Raw genomic sequence first — 23,796 nt, forward strand, 5'->3', positions numbered from 1 at the left:
GCTCGGACAGAGAGCGTGCACAAGAGTGAGAAAACGGTGATACAAAAGAGCGAGCGAGACCTCTCTGAAGAAAAGCCACGAATCTTACAGGGGGGCTAATAAGCTTTGCTAGGGGGGTCGGGGGGTGGTTTCGGTGCCGTCCAAGCTCAGCTCAGTAGGTTGACGATTTGTAGAGTAGAGTAGCACAGCTAAATAAATGGTGGTAGATAATTGCAGTAATAGTAATAAAAAGAGACGGCGTTTTACCACACCATCCCGACCCAAGCATGATGAACAGATGGATACAGATTAGTTGACTACCGAGGTACGGAAACACTTGATCCCCAATTAACCTCAGGGTAGCATCTCATCTCATCTCATCTCGTAATTATCGACCAGGTTTATGCTGCATCCCCATCTCAACTATGGTACTCTGTACATACATAGTCTATCTTCATCAATGCAACCCCGGTACATCCTCGGTAGACATCCAACGGAAACGACATTGCCACCCTCTCTTGAACTGAGACATTTCGTTACTGCAGGGTGAACAAGAAATGGATCAAGCGTGTGTGCACGTCGCTGAACCAGGCTGAGTGGTGGTATTCTGCTCGCAGTGGCGTCTTGAAGCTTGGATAACTAGAGCTGTGATGGATGGCCTTATACTTTCCGCTAACAACTCGGGAAATGCAGACGTTCCTGACGCCAAACCAGGACAGGGGACTGAGAGGCCTTTTCTTGACAAATTGATTACGGTATTCGATCAGATATCGCGATTGGCATGATGTTTCCCTTGGTTGGATCCTTCGGGTATGGGTATTCGTATAGACTCCCTGCTTGTACGGTGCGCTTATGTCTCGGACCCCTTGAGACTGTCTGTCAAGTACAGAGTACACTCGGTGGTGCTCTCTCTGACCAGCCCGTGGTCAACCCTGACCTCGCTCAAATGGGGGCATCGACAATCTTTGCTATTACCGATATAGTGTTGCATCAATGGGAAACGGTAGTCCACTCCAACTGTGCCCCGTCAATTAAACAGCCTCGCATATCTATAGTTATGCCTCGGTATAGACGTCATCCTTGCTGTGTTTATCTTCTTCACTCATCCTCGCCCATATGTGCCATTAATAAATACCTGCATAAATCTGCCTCGGCACCAAGTGTTGGTGCACTGTATAAACATTCATCTGATGGAAAACCCAACTGCCACGTGGAGTGTACATATGCAAGGGCGCCAATGGTCTGGATTCCTTTTCGTCTACACAATAAGCCTTTGCTTTGGTCTGCACTCTTACTCTGGATCTAACAAAGCTCGACGCTTATCTCCCGCGCGATACTCGATCCGGTGTAAGTTCCTCATCTCCACCAGAGGTAAGAAAGGGGGCGTTTTTTTTACAAAATAAAGTGATGGACAGATGGATGTTTCTTCTCCCTTGTCAGAGTAGGATTTCGAGGGAGATGGGGAAAAAAGTAAAAAAGTATAAAAAAAAAGAGGGAGAGACCAACAGTTCGTTTCGTTACATGATAGACAACAACCTGTCGCAAATGAGGTGGTAGTTTACAGGGGGTTATTCGCTAAATCGACAGGGGAAAGGCGGGTGGGTTACCGTTTGGGCCTCCCGCATTACTGTTTTTGTTCACCATTGTTTTATCTTTGCTTTTTTCCCTGATTTCATGATGCAAGAAAGAGTAACTGTGAAAACTGTGATGAGTCAATTCTGCCAGTGACGAATTGACACATGCCAAGGCATGCATATCCCAAAGAGCCGGAACCCGTTCCCTGGCTAGTACATGGGGTTCATGACCTACTGCAGCGGCCGCACCAACTCTTTTTACTTCTGGGACCGCCAAACTCTGTAGTGCTAGGGACAAGTCTATCGGTGCTGTAGTTGTCTCTATTGGTGCTGTAAAGTTCGCTTCGCCCCCCCAGAATCTCTCGCAAACGGCATTCATAGAGTTCTATTTCGGAAAAAGGCGACGAACCGCATTCCAGTACACGAGGTTTAATTACCATTTAACTTTGGGGGATATCGCTTTTCATTCCAAGTATCTGCTTTCGCTAGAATGTGATTAATCTTCTTTTTCGATTGTCCACTATCTATACAGAGTAATAGTGCCATCCTCTTCTCCCTGCTTAACAGTCGAGGTTGGGGGGGAACATGCAAGGAGTAAACGTTTAGACAAATGACGAAAATGTCAGGCCATTTTGACAGCCGTTTTGTTCTATAACTGAGACTTGTCTTGTCTTTCCTTGGATGTTCAGATTAGATTTTAATCCTACAGCTTGTCTTTTGATAGCCGAGACTTGCATCCATCTTGAACAGTGAAGGTGGGATGTGGGAGGAACTGGAATGACGCCAACACCTTGATTCGACACCAGCCACATGGGATACACGTAATAGACCAAACTGGTAAAAGAAGAGAAGAGAAGAAGAAGAGAAACAAAAGAAAAGAAAGACGTTTGACACTGTTGGTGGAGTTGAATGTGAACTGTCGTTTTTCTTTTCTCGGGTCTGTGGATCTGAATCTGACATCTCACCTCGCTTATCCTCTTCCCCAGTTGTTGAACCTAACATGGCCTGACCTGGTCTGGGCCACATTTTGCGGCTCTCATAGAAAATCTGTCTTGTAATCTGAAATCTGGACGGAAGTGCTCCGAAGTTTGACGGCACGGCACGGCACATTTTACCACCAGACATGGCTATCTATTGATCTTCTGAGCCACCAACATATTTGCAGTCTTACGCCTCCCGAATACCGTGGCTGATATGAAGAGCAAACGCGGAATCCGAATCGATAGTGGCTTGCGCAACAACCACTCATTCGGGAATATTGAAGCCTGTTTACTGATAAGTATAAACTCTATTATAATTAACCTCGACTAGCATAACAAACAAACAGACCCTCCATGATTGAGTTCCAGATGATGTCTGCCTAATACTGTCCAACTGTGTCCCCCTGCATTGACTCTCATAGTGGATGGACCCTTTTTGCTATTCGGACATTTCCCTCCCGTGATAAGAGGTCAGTGCAAACAAGATACAGACACTGAGGCTTTGACATTGCGCCACGATTTCCAATCGTTGGATCTAACACGGACTCGCTCTTGTAGACAGAACTACGGCATCATTCTCCGCTCAGCCGTTTGGTGCACACACACACGCTCTGGCCAAGTTGAATGGCTGCTTACTGACGAACTATGGACTTCTCCCATCACGCGAGATGGCCCCTGCAGACACTAACAAAAGCCACCATTTTTTCTCCTAGGACAAATACTGGGGAAATAGATGCATACTACACCAGAACGAGCATCTACGTCCGTTCGGTTGGACCCAGGAGATTGGGAACGCGCGGATAAATACAAAAGATTTTCAATTAATGGGAATAATGCCCACGGGATAATTAATGTCTGTCCCGTGTCTGCCATCAAATTACCGTTTTGCTTCGGACGCTAATTGACTTTATGTTTCGCTGTCGGGCCGGAGAGATATGCTGCAGTCTCTTCAGCCCCGTTGATAAGAGATCCATACCAAGCTTTTGGGACGAAAGATCGGCATCTCACATGACATTTTCTGAAACGAGACTCAAAGGTAGGGACCACACCAGCGTAAGAGAGAGTTGTAGCTGAGAGGTTGCATGCAGACGATGAAACAAAACAGAAAAAATTGGCAAATTGTCACCAGCATGGTGATTTAATGAAACACACTTCCTGTAAGCACACGGGACACGATATCCGTGGTGCTCGGATCTCTTTGGTGCGGGTAGTAGTTCCGCGAGCTTGGGAAGACTAATGTATGTAATTAATGAGTTTGGATTGGCTTGACACGGATGGATGGTTGCGCCGGTCCAAGTGAGAGCGTAATTGACTTTGTTCTAAGCGACCCCTGAGCTGGAGGCCATGTGGCATATCTGGGGCTGTAGGGTAGATACGGGGTCGATGATTCAAGAGGATAACGGTAATATCAATCAATGTCTTACAGACACGAGGGAAGATAGACAAGGTGTTTGTTAATAGGTATGGGTTAATCCAATTAGATTATCTATTATCCACAGTATCGAAGCATGTTTCTACTGATTACATCAAGAGCCCATGCATGTTGAACCACGGACATAATTCTAGACATTGTTCACAGACCACATCACAACTTCGGATGAGCTCTTCAGCCCTATCACTCGTCACTTCACATCATCGGCAAACCTCCTTTCTTTTTCCCCATTCTTTCCCCCATCCAAATCTCGATTACACAATAAAGAAAAAGTAACACAAAAAATAATCCGGGCCTATTACAAGTCCAGATCAATCAGCACGAGTCCAGACTTTGTCGGCGTGGCCGCGCTACTGAGAAGCCATCTAAATCCCCAAGGCCCAGACCAGACGGGCGGTACCGCTACCGAAAATTCTCGGCCTGTGATCCAGCCAACAGATGAACCCAAGAATGACAGAGTTCAGTTAAGCTTATGTAATGCTTCGTCATTCTTTAACAATAGCTGGAGTACACGTTCATGATTCAATGCAATATCAAGGTTGCATGCTGAAACATAAATACTTCATTGCAAACAGATGATCGGCAAACTTAGCACACGGCACGTCTAATCCCAAGACAAAGGATCGAGCTAGGCCAAACACCACTAACAAAAAGTAGTCTCCCCATCCGGCGGAAACTAATAGATACCCTATGACCTTCACCGATGCTACCGTTGACAGCGGCTGTGCCATCTCCCTTCCCCGCTGAAGGACACTGGACTAAAACATTTTGTCTCTGTTTTGGGCGGGCTATAAATCTAGGCTGATTTAGTTGAAGATCAATGCGTCTTTGATGCGATTCAGAGCTGCAACAATGCATATTGGAGCTGAGATGGTGCCTATTCAGGGATCCCCTTACATGTTCGAGCCGAGATGGTGCCCATCAAAGGGATCATCTTACCTATTAGAGCCGAGATATCGTCCATCAATGAGATGGTTTTTCCTTTTAGAGCTGTGATAGTGCTTATTGAAGCTACTTTTTTATCTCTTATGGCTGCCATAGATCCCTTTCGGGTTGTGTCGGTGTCGGTACCAAGAGGTGTTGGTGCAGAGGGCATTGACTCGGCTCGTGCCGTGGACCATGGCTTGGGTCAGGAGATCTGGGCTTAGACACTACGTTATAAGAATGGGAGAACGGACGGGTCAAAGTGTTGTGTTGGACCCTGAGACCGGAGTTTGAAGCTTTGGTGGAACAGGCACATTGAGGTCAAGGTCGCGGCAAGGTTATACTTACGCAGGACTTAGAGACCATGGATGGAACTAGTTAGGTCAAGGTAGGTACACTCTTTACAATAGGTGTCTCATGGTTGCTGGACAAGAAAGCATGTTGTATGACTTGGTGCCTTCTTCTGTCTTGGCATCCACTGCGTGCTTGTCTCTAGTAAGTCAAGATCCTCACAGAGCCCGTTGCAGTTGCTCGAATGTGGTGTGGATTGGTATGCTCGGTCCGGGTCCAATGTTTCGATGAGATGCAGTAGATCATTGACCAACGCCTTGTCCGTCGGCATGAAGAAGAGAGAATTAGAGCCGACGTCGATGCAATTGCCAAAGCCTGGTATGTCACTCGTCAACTGATGTCGACAAGACAATTTACGGCTGATCCTTTGACGATCAACATGATTGGGTAATACAAGCGGGTGCTGAATATTTGGGCATGGGCATCAAGAAGCAAGCGAGTGCACTCAATGAAGATGCAGTTTGATGATTGTAGTTTTCCAAGTATGACGGTTAATCACTGCGTAGCTTTGTTATAAAAATAGGGACAATAGAGCAAACTTATTCTCACACATCATAAAAGCACTGTTGGGCAGCCCACTTCATTGTTTGTGTATGTTATAAACAGACCGCAAACAGCAAGCAAGATGGTCCAACAGCCGGATAAAGAGAAGTACAAGCAGAGGAAGCCTAGATAAGGCATCAATGAGTAAATTAGAGGGAAATTTGTATATAGATGAGGAAAAATGACCCTGTTAAGACTCTCTTCCTCTTCTTTAGTCTTGCCCGAGCCTTGCAACAGTGTAGCACAACTAACCGCAATTCGAGCTATCACCAAGTCACAATCTAACACGAAAAATGGCTACTCCTGCCATGTCACCAATCTTGATCTCAACCCTTCCAGACCTCCTGAGCTTTATTTCCTCGATTTCTCAGTCTAGCACGCTCTATCTGGACCTTGAGGGCAACAACCTCAGTCGCAACGGAAACCTCACCATCATAACCGTACTCATCCATCCTACACGAGTGACAGGCCTGATCGATGTCCAGACTCTCGGAAACTCCGCTTTCACTACGCCCACTTCCAGTGGAAACACCCTCAAATCTATCCTCGAAGATACCCGAACAACCAAACGTCTCTGGGATGTGCGGAATGACGCTGACGCTCTCTGGGCTCACCACCAGATCCGCCTCGCGGGTGTCACGGACATACAACTCCTCGAGAATGCGTCCCGCGCTGGTGACAAGACCTATGTTCGCGGGCTTGACATATGCGTCGAGAGGGATCTGGGACTAAATGCCATGGAGGTCCAACGCTGGACCAGAACCAAGAGGGAGGTAAAGGCTCTCATGCAAAACGATATCTTCACCCGTCGCCCCTTGGACACTAAGACAATGCAGTACTGCGTCAACGATGTTCTATACCTACCTGCACTCTACAGTGCCTATGCAAAGCGCACTGATGGCCAACGGATGAAAAAGGTTATGGACGAGAGCGCGCGCCGCGTAGTTGATGCCTGCGGGCCCTCCTACGAGCCTCAGTACAAGGCAAACAAGTTGGGGCCTTGCGGAACAGGATCAGGCAAGAGACTGTTGACATTGGAGGAGGGTCTTGACATGTGGGAGGACCAGCAGGTAGATGAAATGGAACAAGAACTCTTTGGACGTGGCGACATGGATGACGCGAGCTACTGGAGCAACTATTGAATAACCTAGAAAGATGTCGCATGGCATAGTTGCTAGGAGAAATACAGTCGTCTTGCTTTCATGAATCTACCTTCATTCTCTAATTGCTGGTGCTATCATTGGGCCAGCATCTGGCCTCAATCGTGACTCGAGTTGGGGTAGATGGAGTCAATATGTTAAAGGCAACTTGGCACTCATTATTTATCTAGATATGTATCTCTTACTAGTCCTGTTCTCGCAGTAACGTTTCGAAGAGATTGGCAAGCCAACTTGACATATTTCTAGATACCAGAGTCCTCCTGCGTCGCATTCTCATTCTTGTTAAACATGGTGTAATACGCAGCCCAGTTGTTGCACTGCTCAGAGTAGTGAGGCAGAATACCAGACTTTTGGAACTGTGGTCCAATCTCTCTCGGTGACTCAACAAACTGAAGTGCAAGTCCACCACTAGCGTGCCAAGCGATCTATCAAAGTTAGATAATGTTTATGAGTTCATATAGGAAAAGACTTACATGACAGTGCATGAGCCAAACGCCAGGATTGTTCACTAGAGAAAATGTCAGCAATTGTACAATTATCGGGCTGAGAAATACTCACTTTGGAATGCAACAACGAGATACCCATTGACGGGAAGTAGTGCCACGTCGCGTCGAGGTGGATTGATCGTGTTTAATTTGACGGTACTTGCATCAAACTCCTTGTCACCGGAAGCAAGGACGACAAAATCGTGGCCGTGGATATGCATTGGGTGAGCTACAGGAGCCTGCGTCTTGTAGATCTTGGGATGCCCAGGCATGTTGTGCAAAGACTCCTTGAACTTGCCTTCGATCAAGAAATAGACCCAACTGCCATTTGTATACTCGAGATTGACAGGCTCGTAGCCCTTGGGCCACTTTGGATGCTTCCAGTCTTTCTCGTAAGCAACCTTGACAAGACTCAAACTGGGCTCGGCCCAATCAAGGTAAAAGGATGAATCCTTGAGAACCCATTTGTGAAGTGTTGAGCTCTCGGCAGTATCGTCAGGATATCCTACCAGATGGACCTTGAAGGATTCATTCTGGTAGTTTACATTTGCAGCGAGCGGGACGGTCCTCTTGACAATAGGTTTGAGGTTTATGCCTAGCTCGTCGAGACATCCGTAGCAGAGATGCTTCTCATCCGGAGGTGGAGTCCAAGGAACCTTTTGGTTCTTCGCGTCATAGCGTATAATACCTAGGTTCGAGCGAGCTCCTCCATTGTTGCAGTCGCGAGCATGCATCCAGAAGTTGGTCCTCTTGGAGTTGGCTGAATCATGGAGCGTGGCATTAGCTTCGATAATGATATCGTAGCGCTGGCCAATAGCAATATTGAGAATAGAAGTATTGTAAGGCGTGATGGGGACAAAGTCAGTAGCGACAACGGAAAAGTTGTGGTTGTCAATCCAAAAGGTCATGTGTGTTGAGACACCAGTATTCACAAGACTCATCTTGTACTTCTTGTTTTTCTCAAAGTTGAATGACGTTAGTTTTGACTTGCCTACACAGTTCTTGTCGCAGTTTTTGTTTGGCGTTGGACAGCAGTAGTATGTCCCGTTGCCGTTCATCAAGATGCTGTCTGGTGCTGGGGGGCGTCCTATAGGTACTAATTAGCAAGAGATGTCTTTGTCTTCAACTAAGAGCTTACCCAAGTACTCAAGCATGACTTGTGAAAAGGCTGTCTTGTGGAAATGATCTGTGATGAGTACAGGGCCAAGATCATAGTCGTAGTTCATGCTAGATGGTCCGTTGATCTTGATTGCACCCAACAATCCATCGGCGTCTGCTTCTTGATTAGCAATAGACCGTCTTGAGGGAACGTTTACCAACATTGGAGACTGAAATGACCTGATAGATATTAGTTCTTGTTCATCATCATCGGGGTTTGTTTCTTACTGTGATACCAAGATGTACCGTATTGAGTAGCCTTCCAGCGATAAGTCATAGTCTCGCCCGGCTATTTCTGTTAGAATTCAGCTGGATGCCCTGTTCGAAGCAGACTTACTGGGATTGGGCATTCGGTGACACCTGACACACCGTCCATCCAGTTGGTGTTCAGTTGTCGGATACCATGCCAGTGGATCGATGTTCCGTTGAAGTTTGTAAGATTATTGTGCACGGTGATTTCTATCATTGTAAGCCTTTGTCTGTACTCACTCATATCAAAACTCACCAAATGTATCACCCCAGTTTCCTTCTAGAGTTGGCCCAGGATAACTCCCGTTGAACAGCATGCGCTCGACCAAATATCCATCAGGAGAGATCTGATGATTTCCAACCACGAGATGGAACTGAAACCATCCCATTAGCATGTGTCAAGTGTAGAACAGAGTCGAGACACAAACCTTTCGAACTTCACCTTCTGGAATGACCTCCTCATAGTCGGTGTAAATATCAAGACCCGGAGCCCAGCAGGATCTGTTGGCAGGTGTGTTGCATGAGCCACCAACGACAGATGCTGGATCAAACACGTCGACTACAGAGTTGACTGGTTCAATAAGTGAGTGGTCAGACGTAAATCTGAACTGATCATTGTAGCCCCCTCCAACGAAGAGGAACTCTGTGAGTCTCTTCCAGAACCCCATTGTAGCTATTTGAATAACTACTTAGGGCTGAAGAAAGAGAAGGTACGTTGAATAAAAAAAGAAGAAACGTGATGGGGACACGGAGAAGAGGAGTACAATTACCACATCGACGGACCCGTTGATATAAAGCTCTCAGCCTCGTAAGAAGGAATATTCACTACATGAGACATAGTCATAAAAGAGACTAGATTCTATTCAATAGTCTCGTGCGGCTGAAGTGGTCTGATGTGAGAATCCCACGCGGTGGCGGAATGGCAAATATGTGACTTGCAACTGCATTCCGATCACAGCTGAACTGTTTGGTGAGTGTTCGTAAACTAGCCTACTGGCGACAATTTGGGTTCATCAAAATAACGCGATTAGATCTTTTTCTGTAGCTCAATACTACTCTGACGATCAGTTCTTATCTTTAATCAATAGTCAGTTCGGCTATTGGCGCTAATGTGTGATTAGTTTTGCATATACATTTTATCTAACCAGATCGATATAGCTTACAAGCATTCTTATCTAGGTGCAAAGCATTTAGCGTAGCTGAAGAAATACCTCTTTTGGTACAGTACGAAACGAACCACTCACAGACATGTGAACGGTCTAGACCAAGCCAGATACAAGGGAGGCAACAACGGAAGTCCGATCTCGTTTGATACAACTAGTCTATAGATAGACGACGACGAGCCAAAAATGGATCGCGACATAATGGTGGCGCAGCTGAGTAGAAACTGAACTAACCGAATATCGAAACACCAAGACCCTATTTCTGTATAGAATGAAACAAGCCGTTACGCTTGGAATTTCAGCTCCATGCAGAGATCTTATTAGTTGGCAATAGTGGCATGCCGGGAACTACTACCTCTGCCTAGCTGCATGCTGGAATGGTGGTGTTCCTGTGCGTCTAATGGCAAAAACACGAGTTATCAACCCCACGATGTGGAATCTGACTCTCACACCGGAGACAGGATAATGTCTAGACTTGCGTTTCTGGGGTGTAAATCGCGCATTGCAAGCCTTTGTCTTTGTACGAGGTCACAGCGGCCGACGTAAGCGTTTGCAGCACCGAGGAGAGCTTCGGACATGTGGTGCAAGAGGTAGACTGATATGATAATACAATATCTACTATTAAAGAGGTGTGCCCCCAACTCATATCTTCTTGCTAATCATCATCGGCATCTGCATCTGCAGAAAACATTGCAATCATGTCTGTTCCCCATGATCCCCTGAACTTTATCCCTGCGGATCTCTTTTTCCCGACCGTCCCCAGCTTCCTAAAGCCCAAGGATGTGGTGTCTGTTGAATCGACAGATTCAATCAAGCCTGGTGACCCCAAACGTTATGGAGCTCATATCACTCTTGCAGGTGTCAACGGCGGCTCTCAAACACACTGCTTGGTTCAATTCGTCACTCCCCTGATCTGGAGAATTAGATATGACCCAAAGTACACGAGCCTCGAAGACTTTGAGGACATCAACACGTATGTAACACGAAAACACCTCTGAGATTACTCTAATTCCGTTATAGACGTACGATTGTCAGAGACAAGTTCTCTGAACTGGTTGATGGTCTTCAGCAAGAATACAGAGATTCTGACGCCTGGAACGCTTATCCTGCGAAAGATGAATGGTATTGGAGAACCTCTTTTGAGAAGAAGTCGGACACCCACTGGGTTCTAACTGTGAGACCTACAACCACATTGTTTCATCACTATACTGACGGAAGTAGTCCATCGAGTACAAGAACAAGGTTGCCACTGCTACTCCCAAGACTAGCCTTCACATCTTTTCTTCTCCGTTCCGCCTTGTGGTATGTTCATCTAAGACTTGCACTAGTTATCAGCTGACACGTTACAGGCTACCAGAAAACTCAAGCTTTTGCAGGAGTCAGACCCAAGTCTCTTGCAATCTGTTGGTGTTGACACAACTTCTGAAGTTGAACAGATCATCTGGCAAACCACCGATCAGACATTCTCTTATCAACAGAATAAAGAGATTGATGCAATCAACAATGTTGTACTCAACATTAAGAAACCCGGCCCTGCTGAGTATCTTGGTTTCGGTGAACAGGGTGGCAAGACTGTGTTGAAGAAGCCCACTTACCTGAACTACTTCTGTAAGGCCTTCCGAGATCACGAAGATGTGTTATGCTAATTGTGTTCTTAGGCTATGATAACTTTAACTATCTCAAGGTCTATGGCAAGGGTGCACTTGACGGAAGAGAGCCTCTGTATGTATTCTCATTTGAACTTTCACCTTATGAACACAAACTAACAACACAGCTATCAATCGTCCCCATTCTACTTGGAGATGAACGGAACTCCAACACACCAAAATGTTACTGGCGTTCTGGTAGATAATTACTCCCAGGTTGCGATTGATCTCGGAAAGAATGATTCCAACATCATCAGCATCGCCACTCGGTTCAATACCTTTGATGCATACATCATGACAGCTGATGACGTGCCAACTATGATCTGGTTAGTAGTTTCTCTATGCAGAACCTCCAGTCGATACTAACCGTGAGATGCCAGGCAATACACTTCGATTGTGGGAAGGCCCAAGCTCAAGCCCCGATACATTCTGGGACACCACCAGGGTTGTAAGTTGAACACTCAGATCGAATGAACTCTAGTAACGATTGCAGGTTATGGTTACGCCAATGAGGGCACCGTTAATAATGTTGTCGACGCTTATCGCGGGTCGAACATCCCACTCGATGGAATGCACCTCGACGTGGACTTTCAAGTATGCCAATTTCACTCCTTTCAAAATGGTACTAACGAGTCTAGGAACGCTACCGAACCTTTACGGCTAGCACAGTGAACTTCGGTGACACCAAGGCCTTTTTCAGCAATCTCAAGCAAAAGGGAATCAAAGCCTGCACCAACATCACGCCCATCTTGACTCTTCGAACAGAGGTTTCGGGAGACTACAAGCACCTGGATGCCTTTTGGGATCACCAGAACCCAAGGAATCCTGGGTCCAAGTGTATGTTGGTGACTGACAACCGAAACCTCAACGGCCTGAAAGACTATCCGCCAACATACTGGAGGTATGATGGTCCAAACAACAACGGACCACTTGCGAAAGGTGTCAACCCAACTTGTTATGGAAACGACGACTATGATCAACCCCAACGTCTATCATTCGCTGACTATCCCGGGGGCGAGGTATATGTGGACAACTATGACTTTCACGAGAACTACAACAGCGGATACCCCTTCCATGGAGGTGTCAGCTATGGTCAAACCCTGGGAACTGTGAGTATATACAAATAATGCTACAAAATATGATGCTGACCTGCATAGCCCGGCTACTACCCTGATCTCAACCGAGCCGACGCCAGAAAGGTCTGGGGCGAGCAGTACCAAGACCTCTTTGACGATGGTCTCGAGTTTGTATGGCAAGACATGACCACACCCGCAGTAGGAAGGTCATACGGCGACATGCTCGGCTTTCCATCTCGACTCAAGATGACCGACGACAGTCCCGTCGGTGAACCAAAGACCAAAACCGCCATTGAACTCTGGTCTCTCTACTCATACAACCTCCATAAGGCAACATTCCATGGTTTGAACAATCTCAAGGGCCGAGATAACAAGCGCAACTTCATTATCGGCCGCGGTAGCCAAACTGGAATGCACCGTTTCGCGGGTCTATGGACAGGTGATAACGGCAGCTCTTGGGACTTTTGGAAAATCTCTGTTGCTCAAGTCCTTGCACTTGGCTACAGCGGATTGACTATTGCTGGTGTCGACATGGGTGGCTTCACGTCTGACCCAACTTCCAACGCACCTTATCCTCGTTGGTGTAATCCCGAGTTGCTCATTCGATGGTACTCTGGTGCTTTCCTGCTCCCATGGTATCGAAACCATTACATGCAGCATTGGGACCAGGCATCGAACCCGCCAGCGAAGGTGTTCCAGGTCAGTTATTACTAAGTGATTGATTCGCATCGATGCTAACTAGTTACAGGAACCGTGGGCGTTTAACGACGTCTTGTCGGGTCCATACGCTCACCTGATTCCTCAGGATCAACGCGTCCTGTATGAGGCTGTTGTACCTATCTGTCGCTACTACGTTCAGCTTCGATACTCGCTTATCCAAGTCATGTATGATTACATGTTTGCTAACTTGATCGACGGTCTACCGATCGCTCGTGCAATGGTACACACTCACCTCTCTTTAAGTCTTTGACTCTTGCTAACATGTCACTAGCTCATCACTGATCCTCTCGATACGAACCTGTTCAATAACAACGAGGATTTCATCGACACTCAGTATCTGCTTGGCCACAACATTCTCGTCTGTCCCATCGTGGACCCTCAAGTGTTCAACCGGGACATTTATCTCCCTGGCACAGATCTATGGTACCCTTCCAACCTTGAAGTTGACAACGGCAGGAATCTGGGTCATGATCCTATCCTCAAGCATGCCGCCAACTTGAAAGAGCCGGCGCAGGGGGGCAGAATCATTAGCTACGGGTGCAGCATCCCTGCTACTTTCGGCAATCTTGGCCAGATTCCTTTCGTCACTCCGGTCTATATTCGCGGCGGTATGTATACTTTGACAGCGATATTTTGAACTAGCTAATGCTTTACAGGTGCCATCATTCCCCAGATTGATGTTCGTATGTCTATTGACGAGAACAACCTCAACCCACCGACGATTCACTTCTACCCCGGTGGCAAGAAGCCTACAGTATGTCTCGTCTGAAGCATCTGTATTAGACATTGTACTGACATTTGACTAGTATTACTCGATGTACCTTGACGACGGCGTTAGCAAGGACAGTGCACCAAGCAACTTGCCCCAGTACAAGTACCAAGACCCTTCCAAGTCCAAGAAGGTCAAGGGCTACTACAAGGAATTGAAGATGAGCCAGGTACGTATCTCAACTTGATCACATCATTGTATAGCTAACAAGAATTCAGGAGAGCACCGGCACCTCGCGCACCTTGACACTCCACCATCCATGGGACGGATTTGATGCCACAGCAACAGTCGGCGATACTTACAACCTTGCTGTCTGGACAGTCAAGACTGACAACTCGCCGCAAGTTCAAGTTTCGTTCGAGGACGAGAATGGAAAGACTATCAGCGATCCTGGTCTGCAGTACAACTACAACGGCGCCAGGGGTGTCTTGACTGTTAACGTTCCTGTGGCTCTTGTACCATCTTATGACCACCCTGCTACCATCAACGGTACCTCGACTAATGGCATTACCAATGGTGTTATGAATGGTACTTCGGTCCAGAAACCACTTATCGCCGTAAAGATTACTGGTCTTTCTTGAGGGTAGTGAGGGAGGGAAAATATGACAACCGCGACTCTCGTAATATCTCTTTTGTGTTTTTCTCAACCTAATAATTAAGATAGTTTCAGATTGTTCAGAATGGATACTATTGCTTATCTCTTGACCGAAGAGACCGACAGTTGGCACATGTAGACACTGATAATGGACACTCGAATGACAGTGAATGGTAACCATCCCTCAGGGTATTACAAATATGGCCACTATAGATATAAGAGATAAAATTAGTAGATCAGCTTATGTTATTTAGACTATAGTCTTTAGGCTATTCATTTGTATAACCTAAGACTTAGGAGGTTAACCTTTCTGCTACATAGTAGCCACCGAGTGACCCTTTTATAGCCGAGCTTGTCATTATTAGGTGAGAACGTTTCATAGTCCATCTTGATCTTCAAAGGCTAGATACTCGAATCGTTTCTTGCCATCGGATGTTGTCAAGAGAGAGATATAAACCTAACATATTGACTCCATCTACCCCAACCCATCGACCACAAGACTCTGCCAACTAACACTCCAATCCCCCGACCTCCTCCTCCCCTCCCAAATCAACGGCACAACCACCCTCGCCGGCTCCCTCGTAAAATAAACGCCCCTCTCATCCGTCACTCCAAGACAAACCAACGCTCTCTCCTGCAACTCTGGCGTGACAGCTTCACAGCCCGCCACAAAAGCAGGCCACGCCAAACTCGTCGCAAAGTCCTGCTCGTCTATCAAATCGCTCAAGCAAGGCTCTAGATAATCCAGCGTCTTGCGGACTAGATCTTGCAGAATCATGGCGTTCATGTCGTAGACGCGACGGTAGAAGTAGATTACTAGGGCTTGGTGGATGGCGAGTGTCATGGAGCGGATCTGGGGCTGGGTGACGAGATCGGTTGTTCTGGAGGATACTTCGACGGGTCCTGTAGGGTCCAAAGTGGAAGGCCAGGCCCATATTCTGTTTTCGAGTGTTTTTGTATGCTTTGCCAGCGCTTCTGATATACCAGGATTGCAACGCGCAATATTCTCAAGCCGAGCTTTCTCATTCGAGAGAGAAACAGTCTGACTCAGAAGCGTCATCAGACTCTCCGGAATGCCATATATAACAGGATACAGCGTATGATTCCAGCGCCCTTGGACTTCCAAGTGGATATCGTTGTAGCCTATATCGTCTGTCTTTTCTTGTGCAGGGTCAAGACCAATGTTCAAACCCTCTTCCGTGATACGAAACGTTCGACTGAGTTCTTGCACTTGGTTTTCGCTGGTGGAACTCTCAGTGATTGCTTCTGTGCAGAGAGACATGCTTTCTGCGATGACGCGTAGGTGAGTGTACATGTGGTGCAAAAGACGTGTCTCAAATGGGTTTTGGTTAACTAGACCTCTTAATCGGATAAGACGTTCTGCATCGAGGAGGAATATTCTAAACGCACGTGTACCATTGTGGAGCTGACTGTGTTAGCATCTGCGTAACAAGAGTGGGGGACAGCTTACCGAAGTCATAGCCATAGCAAGGATAGCCATCAAAAGCTCCTTATAACTAGCCTGCTTGGGTCCAAACACCTCATGCTGAAGCGCCTGTCTCAAATGACTCTGTGCTCGTTCATGGTTCTTCAACCCAATTTCCTTCCAATTTGAATCAGATCCCGAGATATGAAGTTGCAGGGCACTATGAGCGAGAAGGGTATAAAATATCGACGAACGAGTATGAGATGCTTCATTCCAGAGAGATAACTCTGCAAAGGTCTCAAGCGCACAGGGAAGAAATATTATTTCCCAGGGTGATTTGCGCTTTGCCTGCATTGTTGTCCGACGAGCCATGTTCTGTCTGTAGTGTCTGAGTAGATGCCCTGCTTCTTCGGGTATACTTGCGCGACTATGTGGTGTTTCTCTCGGGTACGGGATTATATCAGTGACAGGTTCTGAGTCGAGATTCTCTTCTGGCCCAGGCTCGGGAGGTCCGATGACCTGTGACATAAATCCCGGGCTGAAAATCAGTCCTTCGGCACCCGTATGGTCATCCATAAAGAAGCTCGTCATTGAGCAGTCGTGTACTTGATCGACTATACTTGGATCGTCGATGATCTCAAAATGCGGGTCTAGTGATGCAGTAAAGATATCCAATTCATCAGTAGGAAGTTGATCCGGCCAATCCGATCGCTGGATATCCTCGATAAAGCCGTCTGTTTCGGGATACATGCTTGTAAAGGTATCATCGGTATTGGTATCAGGCGAATACTCGACAGTATCTGGAGATACATAGTCTCCAATTGACTGGAACACCCCAAATGGACCTCTGATCAAAGCCGAGCCAGAATTATCAACAGCCATCTTCTCGCCAGCCGAGTCAATATCAGCTAGCAGAGACGCAGCAGTTCTTGTCTCTAGACTCTGTGAGAGCTCATCACTCATCAACTTGCGCTGAGTCTCTACTCCACAAATTAGCTTCATCTACTATGAGACTGATCGGAAGACGTGCCGGAGAAGAGTGGATACCGATACTCGGAACCCCGATGACTCTGCTGCAACTCGGGTCTGACAGCATCATCCGCGATCCAAAACAGCTTCGCCCCGTATCCTCCACATGTCAACCCCAGACGTTGGCAAGTGCCGCATTGGGGTTGAGCTTCATCGCATTTTGCGTGTCTGCTTCGACAGGTGCGGCAGCCTGTAAAGGTTCTTGTTCGCTCTATCTTGGCGCCAACTGAACCTTGTAGCTTGGGCATTTGAGCAGAAACACAGAGTGTAGAGTGACGAGAAAGGAAGGTGGATTATTCAAGAGGATTGAGAAAGATATTGATCTGTTTCTGGATGGAAATGGACATGGAGGATATGGCTTGTTGGTATTGTCTGTCTCGCCATGACGAAAAGGGAATGTTTCCGCGGCTGGACGATATCTGTGGGTAACAGAAAGATCGGGTTAGCCTCCAACTTTTAGGGTATACAAATAAACAGCCTAGAGACTATAGTTTTAGTAGCATAAAGTGACTTGATAATTTTATCACCTATGTTCTCAGCCCGAGTTTGGTGGCAAGATCTAGAGGCGAAGTATTTACCAAGTTAAAATAATACTTAAACTAGTATATAATAAATTAATAAATTAATAAACAAGGCACAGTATAAAATCTTTTTACTTTCTTTACAAACTTGCAATACCAAAGCCTGCACCAGATTTCCGTACCCCTAGCATTGACCTAGAGATATCCTTAATTGCTGCAGCGCCACTCAGCACCATTGTACGCCACAGCTCTCTCTCTAGGATGTTCAACACTGTCTCTACCCCCTGTTGCCCATTCACAGCTAAACCCCATAGCACTGACCGCCCCAATAGACAGAGATCTGCCCCTAAAGCTAGGGCTTTAAAAACGTCTGAGCCCTTACTGATCCCGCCGTCATATAAAACCGGAATGCGGCCCTTTACAGCGTCAGAAACTTCAGGTAAAGCCTCAAGAGTTGCTGGAACACTGTCGAGTTGACGACCTCCGTGATTTGACACAATGATGGCGTCGACACCTGCTTCTACTGATAAGAGGGCGTCTTCAGCTGTGAGAATTCCCTTGAGTATGATCTTCATGTTTGTTTGAGATCGTAGCCAGGGAATTGTCTCTGCCCACGTCAAGGCCGAGTCAATGAGAAGACCCGAATGCTCCCTCTCAATCTTGGCAGCCTCTTCCGCAGTCTCGGCATTCAGAATCAATCGACCCTTGGATGCGCCACCGCCTTTGATTGTAGTCATGTTAGCCATGCTCAAATCAGCAGGCAACTTTAACGGATTCTTCCGTTCGTGCAGGCGATTCCCCATGGTCGTCGTATCCACTGTCAGGACGAGAGCTTCATAGCCCGCTCGTTCTGCTCGCTCGATAAGCTCTTTCGTTATATCACGGGAACGAACAAAGTATAGTTGGAACCATGGTTTAGGATACTTCCCGTCGCGTTTTGGTAGGGCTTGGGCGACGTCTTCGAGGGATGTTGTCGCGTTGGACGACAGGCAGATGTTGGTGCGACGGGCAAAAGCGGCTTGGGCAACGTCTATCTCGCCGTTGTATCCAGCTAGTCGCTGATATGCGCTCGGTGCGATTGCTATGGGTATGTCGTAGTATTTCCCGAATATCCGTGTTGAAGTATCAATTGAAGATATATTTCGAAGAATGCGTGGACGAATGACAAGACTATCGATGTAAACTGATTAGTATCTGACTCGTCTTCAGCCCCTTTACCCGTTCACGTTCATGCACTCACGTTCTATATACCTCTTGATTCCGCAACGTTGTCACTTGATCATCAGCTCCATCAGCGTAATAGCGCCAGACATATGCCGGTAAGATCTTTTGAGCCAAGGCTTTGATTTCGTCGACCGTGATTGGCTTTTCGTTCTTTGCTTCCATTTTACCTGAAGTCAGTTACTCGGTCTGGTTCTTGGAGTGGGGAGATGAATCATAACGATATTTCGCGTATAAATATCACTCGACTACTGATGATTACAATTGAGCGATACTCAGTGGAGTTGGTAACTGAACTGAGTTTCATTACGCCAAATGCCACTGAGATCGCCGGGAGTCCGACGATGAGAGCGCCGTTAGCTTCGGGCCGAGTCAGCGAGATCTTCCTCCCCGCATCTCGGGGACCCATGCCGAGGTGATCGGCCATCAATACGTTATCAGTATTGCATGAATGAATGAATAGCAAGATTGAACTCGCTCTCTATCCGCTTCAATGTCCGAACAACGACTATTCGCCTGCAAGCGGTGTTCACGTCGTAAACAACGATGCGATCGCACAATCCCCGTCTGTCAACCATGCCAAGAAGCTCAAGCCGAATGCACTGGGTCAGCGTCCGAAGGGACTGTTATTTCCGGTAATGACAGAATTATCGCGCGGAAAGGACCTGTCACGCGACTGCTCGAGCAGATTGAGGCCTTGGAGGAGAAGCTTCGGGGTCATGACCGAGGAGAGCCTGGCAGTGGTAACGCTTCTGCAGCGGTTGAGCATGATAGACTGTCACCAGATGCTGCCGCAGGGCCATCTGAGCACCAGGACAACCCAAGCATGAACATGAGATTCCTTTCCCTAAGCGCCATGGCTGAGCCACCTTCTCGTCGTGGCGAGTTCCTCAAACACCTCTCCACTCCGCGGTTAATCGCAGGCATCACAAAGACCTACGGTGGTGACCCTGAGTCTACTGCTCGCCCTGACTCACTATGGGAAGGCATATCGACATATCTCCACCATCCACAGGGCAGTAAACATCGGTTACGTATCCCCCCAGCAGATATGAACAAGGCTCTTGAGATATACCTTGCCGTCGTCGACTTTCGCTTTCCACGTCTCGCCGTGGACAAGGTACTAGTGGGCATCGACGCTATATCACACCCCGAGGAGGACCATTTCAGAAGGGTTGTCGCTACGGATCCTGCGCATGTGTTTATGGCGTACGCTGTCATAGCCATTGTGCCGCTCGTCAGCGATGCATATCCTATTTCACAAGGATCCTGGGTTGCGGTGCATGTCCTCGGAAAATGCATGGAGTTACTCGACAGGGTGTTTAATCAGGAAGATGGCATCGATATCATCCAGTGTCTACAGCTACTTGTTATCCTTGCTGTGCACTGTTCTGCTGCTGGCTCAGCCTGGCATCTTTCTAGCTTCGCCATGAATAAGTGTATCGCCTTGGGCTATCATCGTGAAGATCTCAAGTCTGCTTCGGTGTCGCTGTTGGATGTTCAACAGAGAAGATGGGCGTTTTGGGGATGTTATTTTCTGGATGTCTTGATATGCGCCGCGCTTGACAGACCGCCGAGTATCGATGTGAGACACATCACCACTCCTCTGCCAGATTCTGCCTCGAATTCGCCTAGTCAATGTGCACAGCATGGACAGATAATCTTGCATCTCCGAACCTCTCCATCCGCGACCCATCGCCTCATCGCTCGGGATGTGTATCACAAGCAGCTATTCCAATATGCCCGGCTTCTATCCCAGGTTATTAGTGAGACTACTGACGGGGGTGACGACTTCGAGCACCAGCTCGGGCAGGCCATCAGTTGGAGGATCAGTTCATTGCCCCATAATGAGCCAGACCGCTGTAACATCTATCTCTTCCAGACCTCTTTATATAACACCCTCATGCTACGCCTGTCAATTAGGGAACTACTGGTTCTATTTTCTTTTGGACCTGACACCATGTTTCTAGGCGACATTAATATCGAGGAGAGCCGGATGAAGAGATTGAAGATTGCACAAATATGCGCAGCTGTAGCTCGAAGTTTGGATCGCGTTCACATGGCCGGTCGTTCTTATCTCTCTCTGATCACTGGCTACAGCTCTTTGACCATGGCATTCGCGTGTTTATACTTAATGGCTGTTCGAACCATCGTCAGGAACAGAGTAGGAGAGAATACCACCTGGCACGCTCCTCAAAGTCACTTGGGGTCAGATGCTTCAAGTATGAGATGGCACACGCCACCACCCTCAGCACCTTTCCAGAATTCTGCAGATACCGTAACATCACATGTCCCCAATTCCTCACTCTCTTATCATCTATCACCCGAAGGTGAGGCATGGGCAGATGGACTTGAGGTTGGTGGTGTCGATGATGCATTTCATATTGCCATTGCTAAAGTTGACGTAGTGGGAAGACAATTCCCTAGACTCAATCACTATGGTCGTATGGCTCTAGATATTCGTAAGCTTCTGATATCAATGTCAAGCCCAGCTTCGTTCTTCTCGTCAGCTGAGGTTATTGGTGATCAGCTTGGAGCAATCAAGGACGGCGCTCAGGATACTGGACCAATGTATTTAAGACAGCTCACGGCCGCCATCTTGTGTATAATCTCTCAGGCTGGACCGAATTGAGCAAAAGTTCTCCGTATGTAACGAAGCTTATCTGAGACTATTCGGGAGACTCTTAATGGTCAAACCATGGCACTAGTACAGCCTAATGCTACTCGTGTCCTTACCAACTGTTTATGTCAAGGGTAGGATAGTGCGGGGTTGCGATATTGCTACCTTCGGACCTAAACCTCGCAAGACGCCCGATGTCTAATGCCGAGGACTTGGCTCGATAACAAAGCCTTGCAACGACGATCCGCGACGTGTTTGGTTCACTATATAGTTGTAACTTGGAATCTTATCCAGAAGCCACTCATGCCATCAGCAGAAAGAAACCTTTATCCACGCCATCTTTCACATTAGTTCGATACCGATCACCACACCAATGGCTAATTCCACCACCAAACCTGAACTTTACATCCTCAGTGACTTTCACCCAGAGGCTGTAAAGTACGCCCAAAGGTCCTTTGACTGCATCCTCTACGGCGATCCACGCACAAATAATTGGCACTCTCACGCCACAGCAATCCTTATCAAGGATTACTACATCACAGAGGACGACCTCGCCTCGGCACCGCAACTGAGAGTCATTGGCAAACAGGGCGTCGGCTTGGATAAGATTGACGTCGAGGCTTGCAAAAGACATAATGTTAAAGTTTGCAACACTCCTGGCGTTAATGCCTCGGCTGTGGCAGAGATGGCGCTTTGTCTGACATTGACTGTCGCTCGGGAAGTGCCCGACATGATAATCAGACAGAAAATCCAGGGCGAAGCTATCCGAAAAGAGACCGTCGCCGGGATGCTGCTGTCTAGAAAGATCATTGGAGTTGTAGGCATGGGCCATATCGGTCAAGCTGTTGCACAAATGTTCGTCGGCGGACTGCAAGCAGACATCATTGCTTTCGATCCATATTTCCACGACAACCAAGGCCCCTGGGACACGATCCCCCACAAACGCGTCGAGACTCTCACTGAGCTTCTCGAGGTCGCAGACGTGGTGACACTACATGTCCCCCTCACTCACAGTACGAAGAACATGATTGCAGCGCCACAGCTGAAGCAGATGAAGAAAACAGCCATATTGATCAACACAGCACGTGGGGGGATTGTCAACGAGGAAGATCTGGCAGATGCTTTGGATAAGGGCGAGATTTGGGGAGCTGGCTTTGACTGTCATTGCGAGGAGCCGCCGACATTGGCAAAGTATGAGAGGCTTTGGAATTGTCCGCGTTTCGTTGGGACGCCGCATATTGCTGCTGCGACGGATGAGACTCAAATCGCTACGATCAACGGGGCTACAGATGGTATTCTTCAGTTTCTGCATGACAATAAGAAGTCAGCCGTCAGATAGATAAAGTCGCAAGGTTGCTAGGGAGCACTAATCAATTCATATCAACGTAGGCTGAAATTGCTGAATAAAACAGTTGCAATGGAACATAGCGTCCTGTGAAACTAAGCTAAAAGTCTGACGAACTTGCCGGGGACTCTTCCCATGGAACCACGGTATCCCACAGAAACTCAGACAAGCCCGCTGAGATGCCCTCTACCCCCAACACATAGGCAAGTGGCCACCCTTCTGGCATTACATCCTCACTCATCCCACACTGCGGGTTAACTGCCTGAATGTTTGCGAGATCAAGGTCGTTCATGCCACCCATATCCAGCGGATGCCCTATATTCAAGACAGTGTTATTCTCAGCGTTTGAAGTATTGGAGGGTGGGGTTTCGCGAAATGGATGTGTTTCATAACCTTCGGCAGTACCTTCCAACACCAGATTCGTAGACTGTTCTTCTGAGAATCCTGCCGTTTCCAACTGGCGGCGCAGCCTTTGGAAAAACTGGTTATATACAGCCATATCTGGCATAGACTCTGCGAACCATGATAGCAATGAACCAGCTACAGATAGATCATTCCATATATCACTCGCGCCAGCGATCCACCGGTCATCAACAAGATCTCGCAGCCAGTCATCAGCATCTATTCCAGACGATCTTGTCTGGTGATTACGTACATTCTGTGGATGAATGTACGTCTCGAGCATTGCAAGGATAACCAACGCCGCAGTGAATATAAGGTGCATATAGGCTCTCGAGAAAGTAATCATATTCCGACCCCGCAAAGCAGCGAAGGAACAGATGATTGCGCGAGCGGCTTGCAGACAGGGTTCGAGAAGTACACCAGGCGGT

The 23,796-nt window shown here is 47.4% G+C and overlaps 6 protein-coding genes across 6 annotated transcripts, besides 3 other annotated features; 4 read left to right on the forward strand and 2 right to left on the reverse strand.

Moving 5' to 3' along the window:
• The first annotated feature begins 342 nt into the window (after window positions 1-342).
• Window positions 343-363: a microsatellite.
• A 2,029-nt stretch (window positions 364-2,392) lies between these two features.
• Window positions 2,393-2,435: a microsatellite.
• A 3,641-nt stretch (window positions 2,436-6,076) lies between these two features.
• FPSE_06881 (uncharacterized protein) lies at window positions 6,077-6,925 on the forward strand (the record flags this gene model as incomplete). Its single annotated transcript, XM_009259999.1, has 1 exon — window positions 6,077-6,925. One exon carries the CDS (start codon window positions 6,077-6,079, stop codon window positions 6,923-6,925), a length of 849 nt encoding a protein of 282 aa, XP_009258274.1.
• Window positions 6,926-7,185: 260 nt separating this feature from the next.
• Window positions 7,186-9,503, reverse strand: FPSE_06882 (uncharacterized protein; the record flags this gene model as incomplete). The annotated part of the gene is made up of 9 exons (XM_009260000.1): window positions 7,186-7,368; window positions 7,417-7,451; window positions 7,502-8,515; window positions 8,567-8,701; window positions 8,749-8,766; window positions 8,815-8,875; window positions 8,924-9,045; window positions 9,092-9,209; window positions 9,264-9,503. 9 exons carry the CDS (start codon window positions 9,501-9,503, stop codon window positions 7,186-7,188), a joined length of 1,926 nt encoding a protein of 641 aa, XP_009258275.1.
• A 1,193-nt stretch (window positions 9,504-10,696) lies between these two features.
• On the forward strand, window positions 10,697-14,790 carry FPSE_06883 (uncharacterized protein; the record flags this gene model as incomplete). The annotated part of the gene is made up of 15 exons (XM_009260001.1): window positions 10,697-10,971; window positions 11,019-11,172; window positions 11,220-11,300; window positions 11,348-11,606; window positions 11,657-11,720; window positions 11,773-11,913; window positions 12,025-12,092; window positions 12,138-12,238; window positions 12,283-12,753; window positions 12,802-13,419; window positions 13,469-13,660; window positions 13,712-14,048; window positions 14,097-14,194; window positions 14,247-14,378; window positions 14,428-14,790. 15 exons carry the CDS (start codon window positions 10,697-10,699, stop codon window positions 14,788-14,790), a joined length of 3,354 nt encoding a protein of 1,117 aa, XP_009258276.1.
• A 489-nt stretch (window positions 14,791-15,279) lies between these two features.
• On the reverse strand, window positions 15,280-19,166 carry FPSE_06884 (uncharacterized protein; the record flags this gene model as incomplete). Its single annotated transcript, XM_009260002.1, has 4 exons — window positions 15,280-16,230; window positions 16,276-17,210; window positions 18,163-18,950; window positions 19,021-19,166. The coding sequence occupies 4 exons, from the start codon at window positions 19,164-19,166 to the stop codon at window positions 15,280-15,282; spliced, it is 2,820 nt and encodes a 939-aa protein (XP_009258277.1).
• Window positions 17,842-17,889: a repeat region.
• A 328-nt stretch (window positions 19,167-19,494) lies between the features above and the next one.
• Window positions 19,495-21,633, forward strand: FPSE_06885 (uncharacterized protein; the record flags this gene model as incomplete). Its single annotated transcript, XM_009260003.1, has 1 exon — window positions 19,495-21,633. The coding sequence occupies one exon, from the start codon at window positions 19,495-19,497 to the stop codon at window positions 21,631-21,633; it is 2,139 nt and encodes a 712-aa protein (XP_009258278.1).
• Window positions 21,634-21,994: 361 nt separating this feature from the next.
• FPSE_06886 (uncharacterized protein) lies at window positions 21,995-22,960 on the forward strand (the record flags this gene model as incomplete). Its single annotated transcript, XM_009260004.1, has 1 exon — window positions 21,995-22,960. The coding sequence occupies one exon, from the start codon at window positions 21,995-21,997 to the stop codon at window positions 22,958-22,960; it is 966 nt and encodes a 321-aa protein (XP_009258279.1).
• Window positions 22,961-23,796: the final 836 nt, after the last annotated feature.

Source organism: Fusarium pseudograminearum, chromosome 1 (assembly GCF_000303195.2).
Source record: "Fusarium pseudograminearum CS3096 chromosome 1, whole genome shotgun sequence".
Lineage (NCBI taxonomy): Eukaryota > Fungi > Ascomycota > Sordariomycetes > Hypocreales > Nectriaceae > Fusarium > Fusarium pseudograminearum.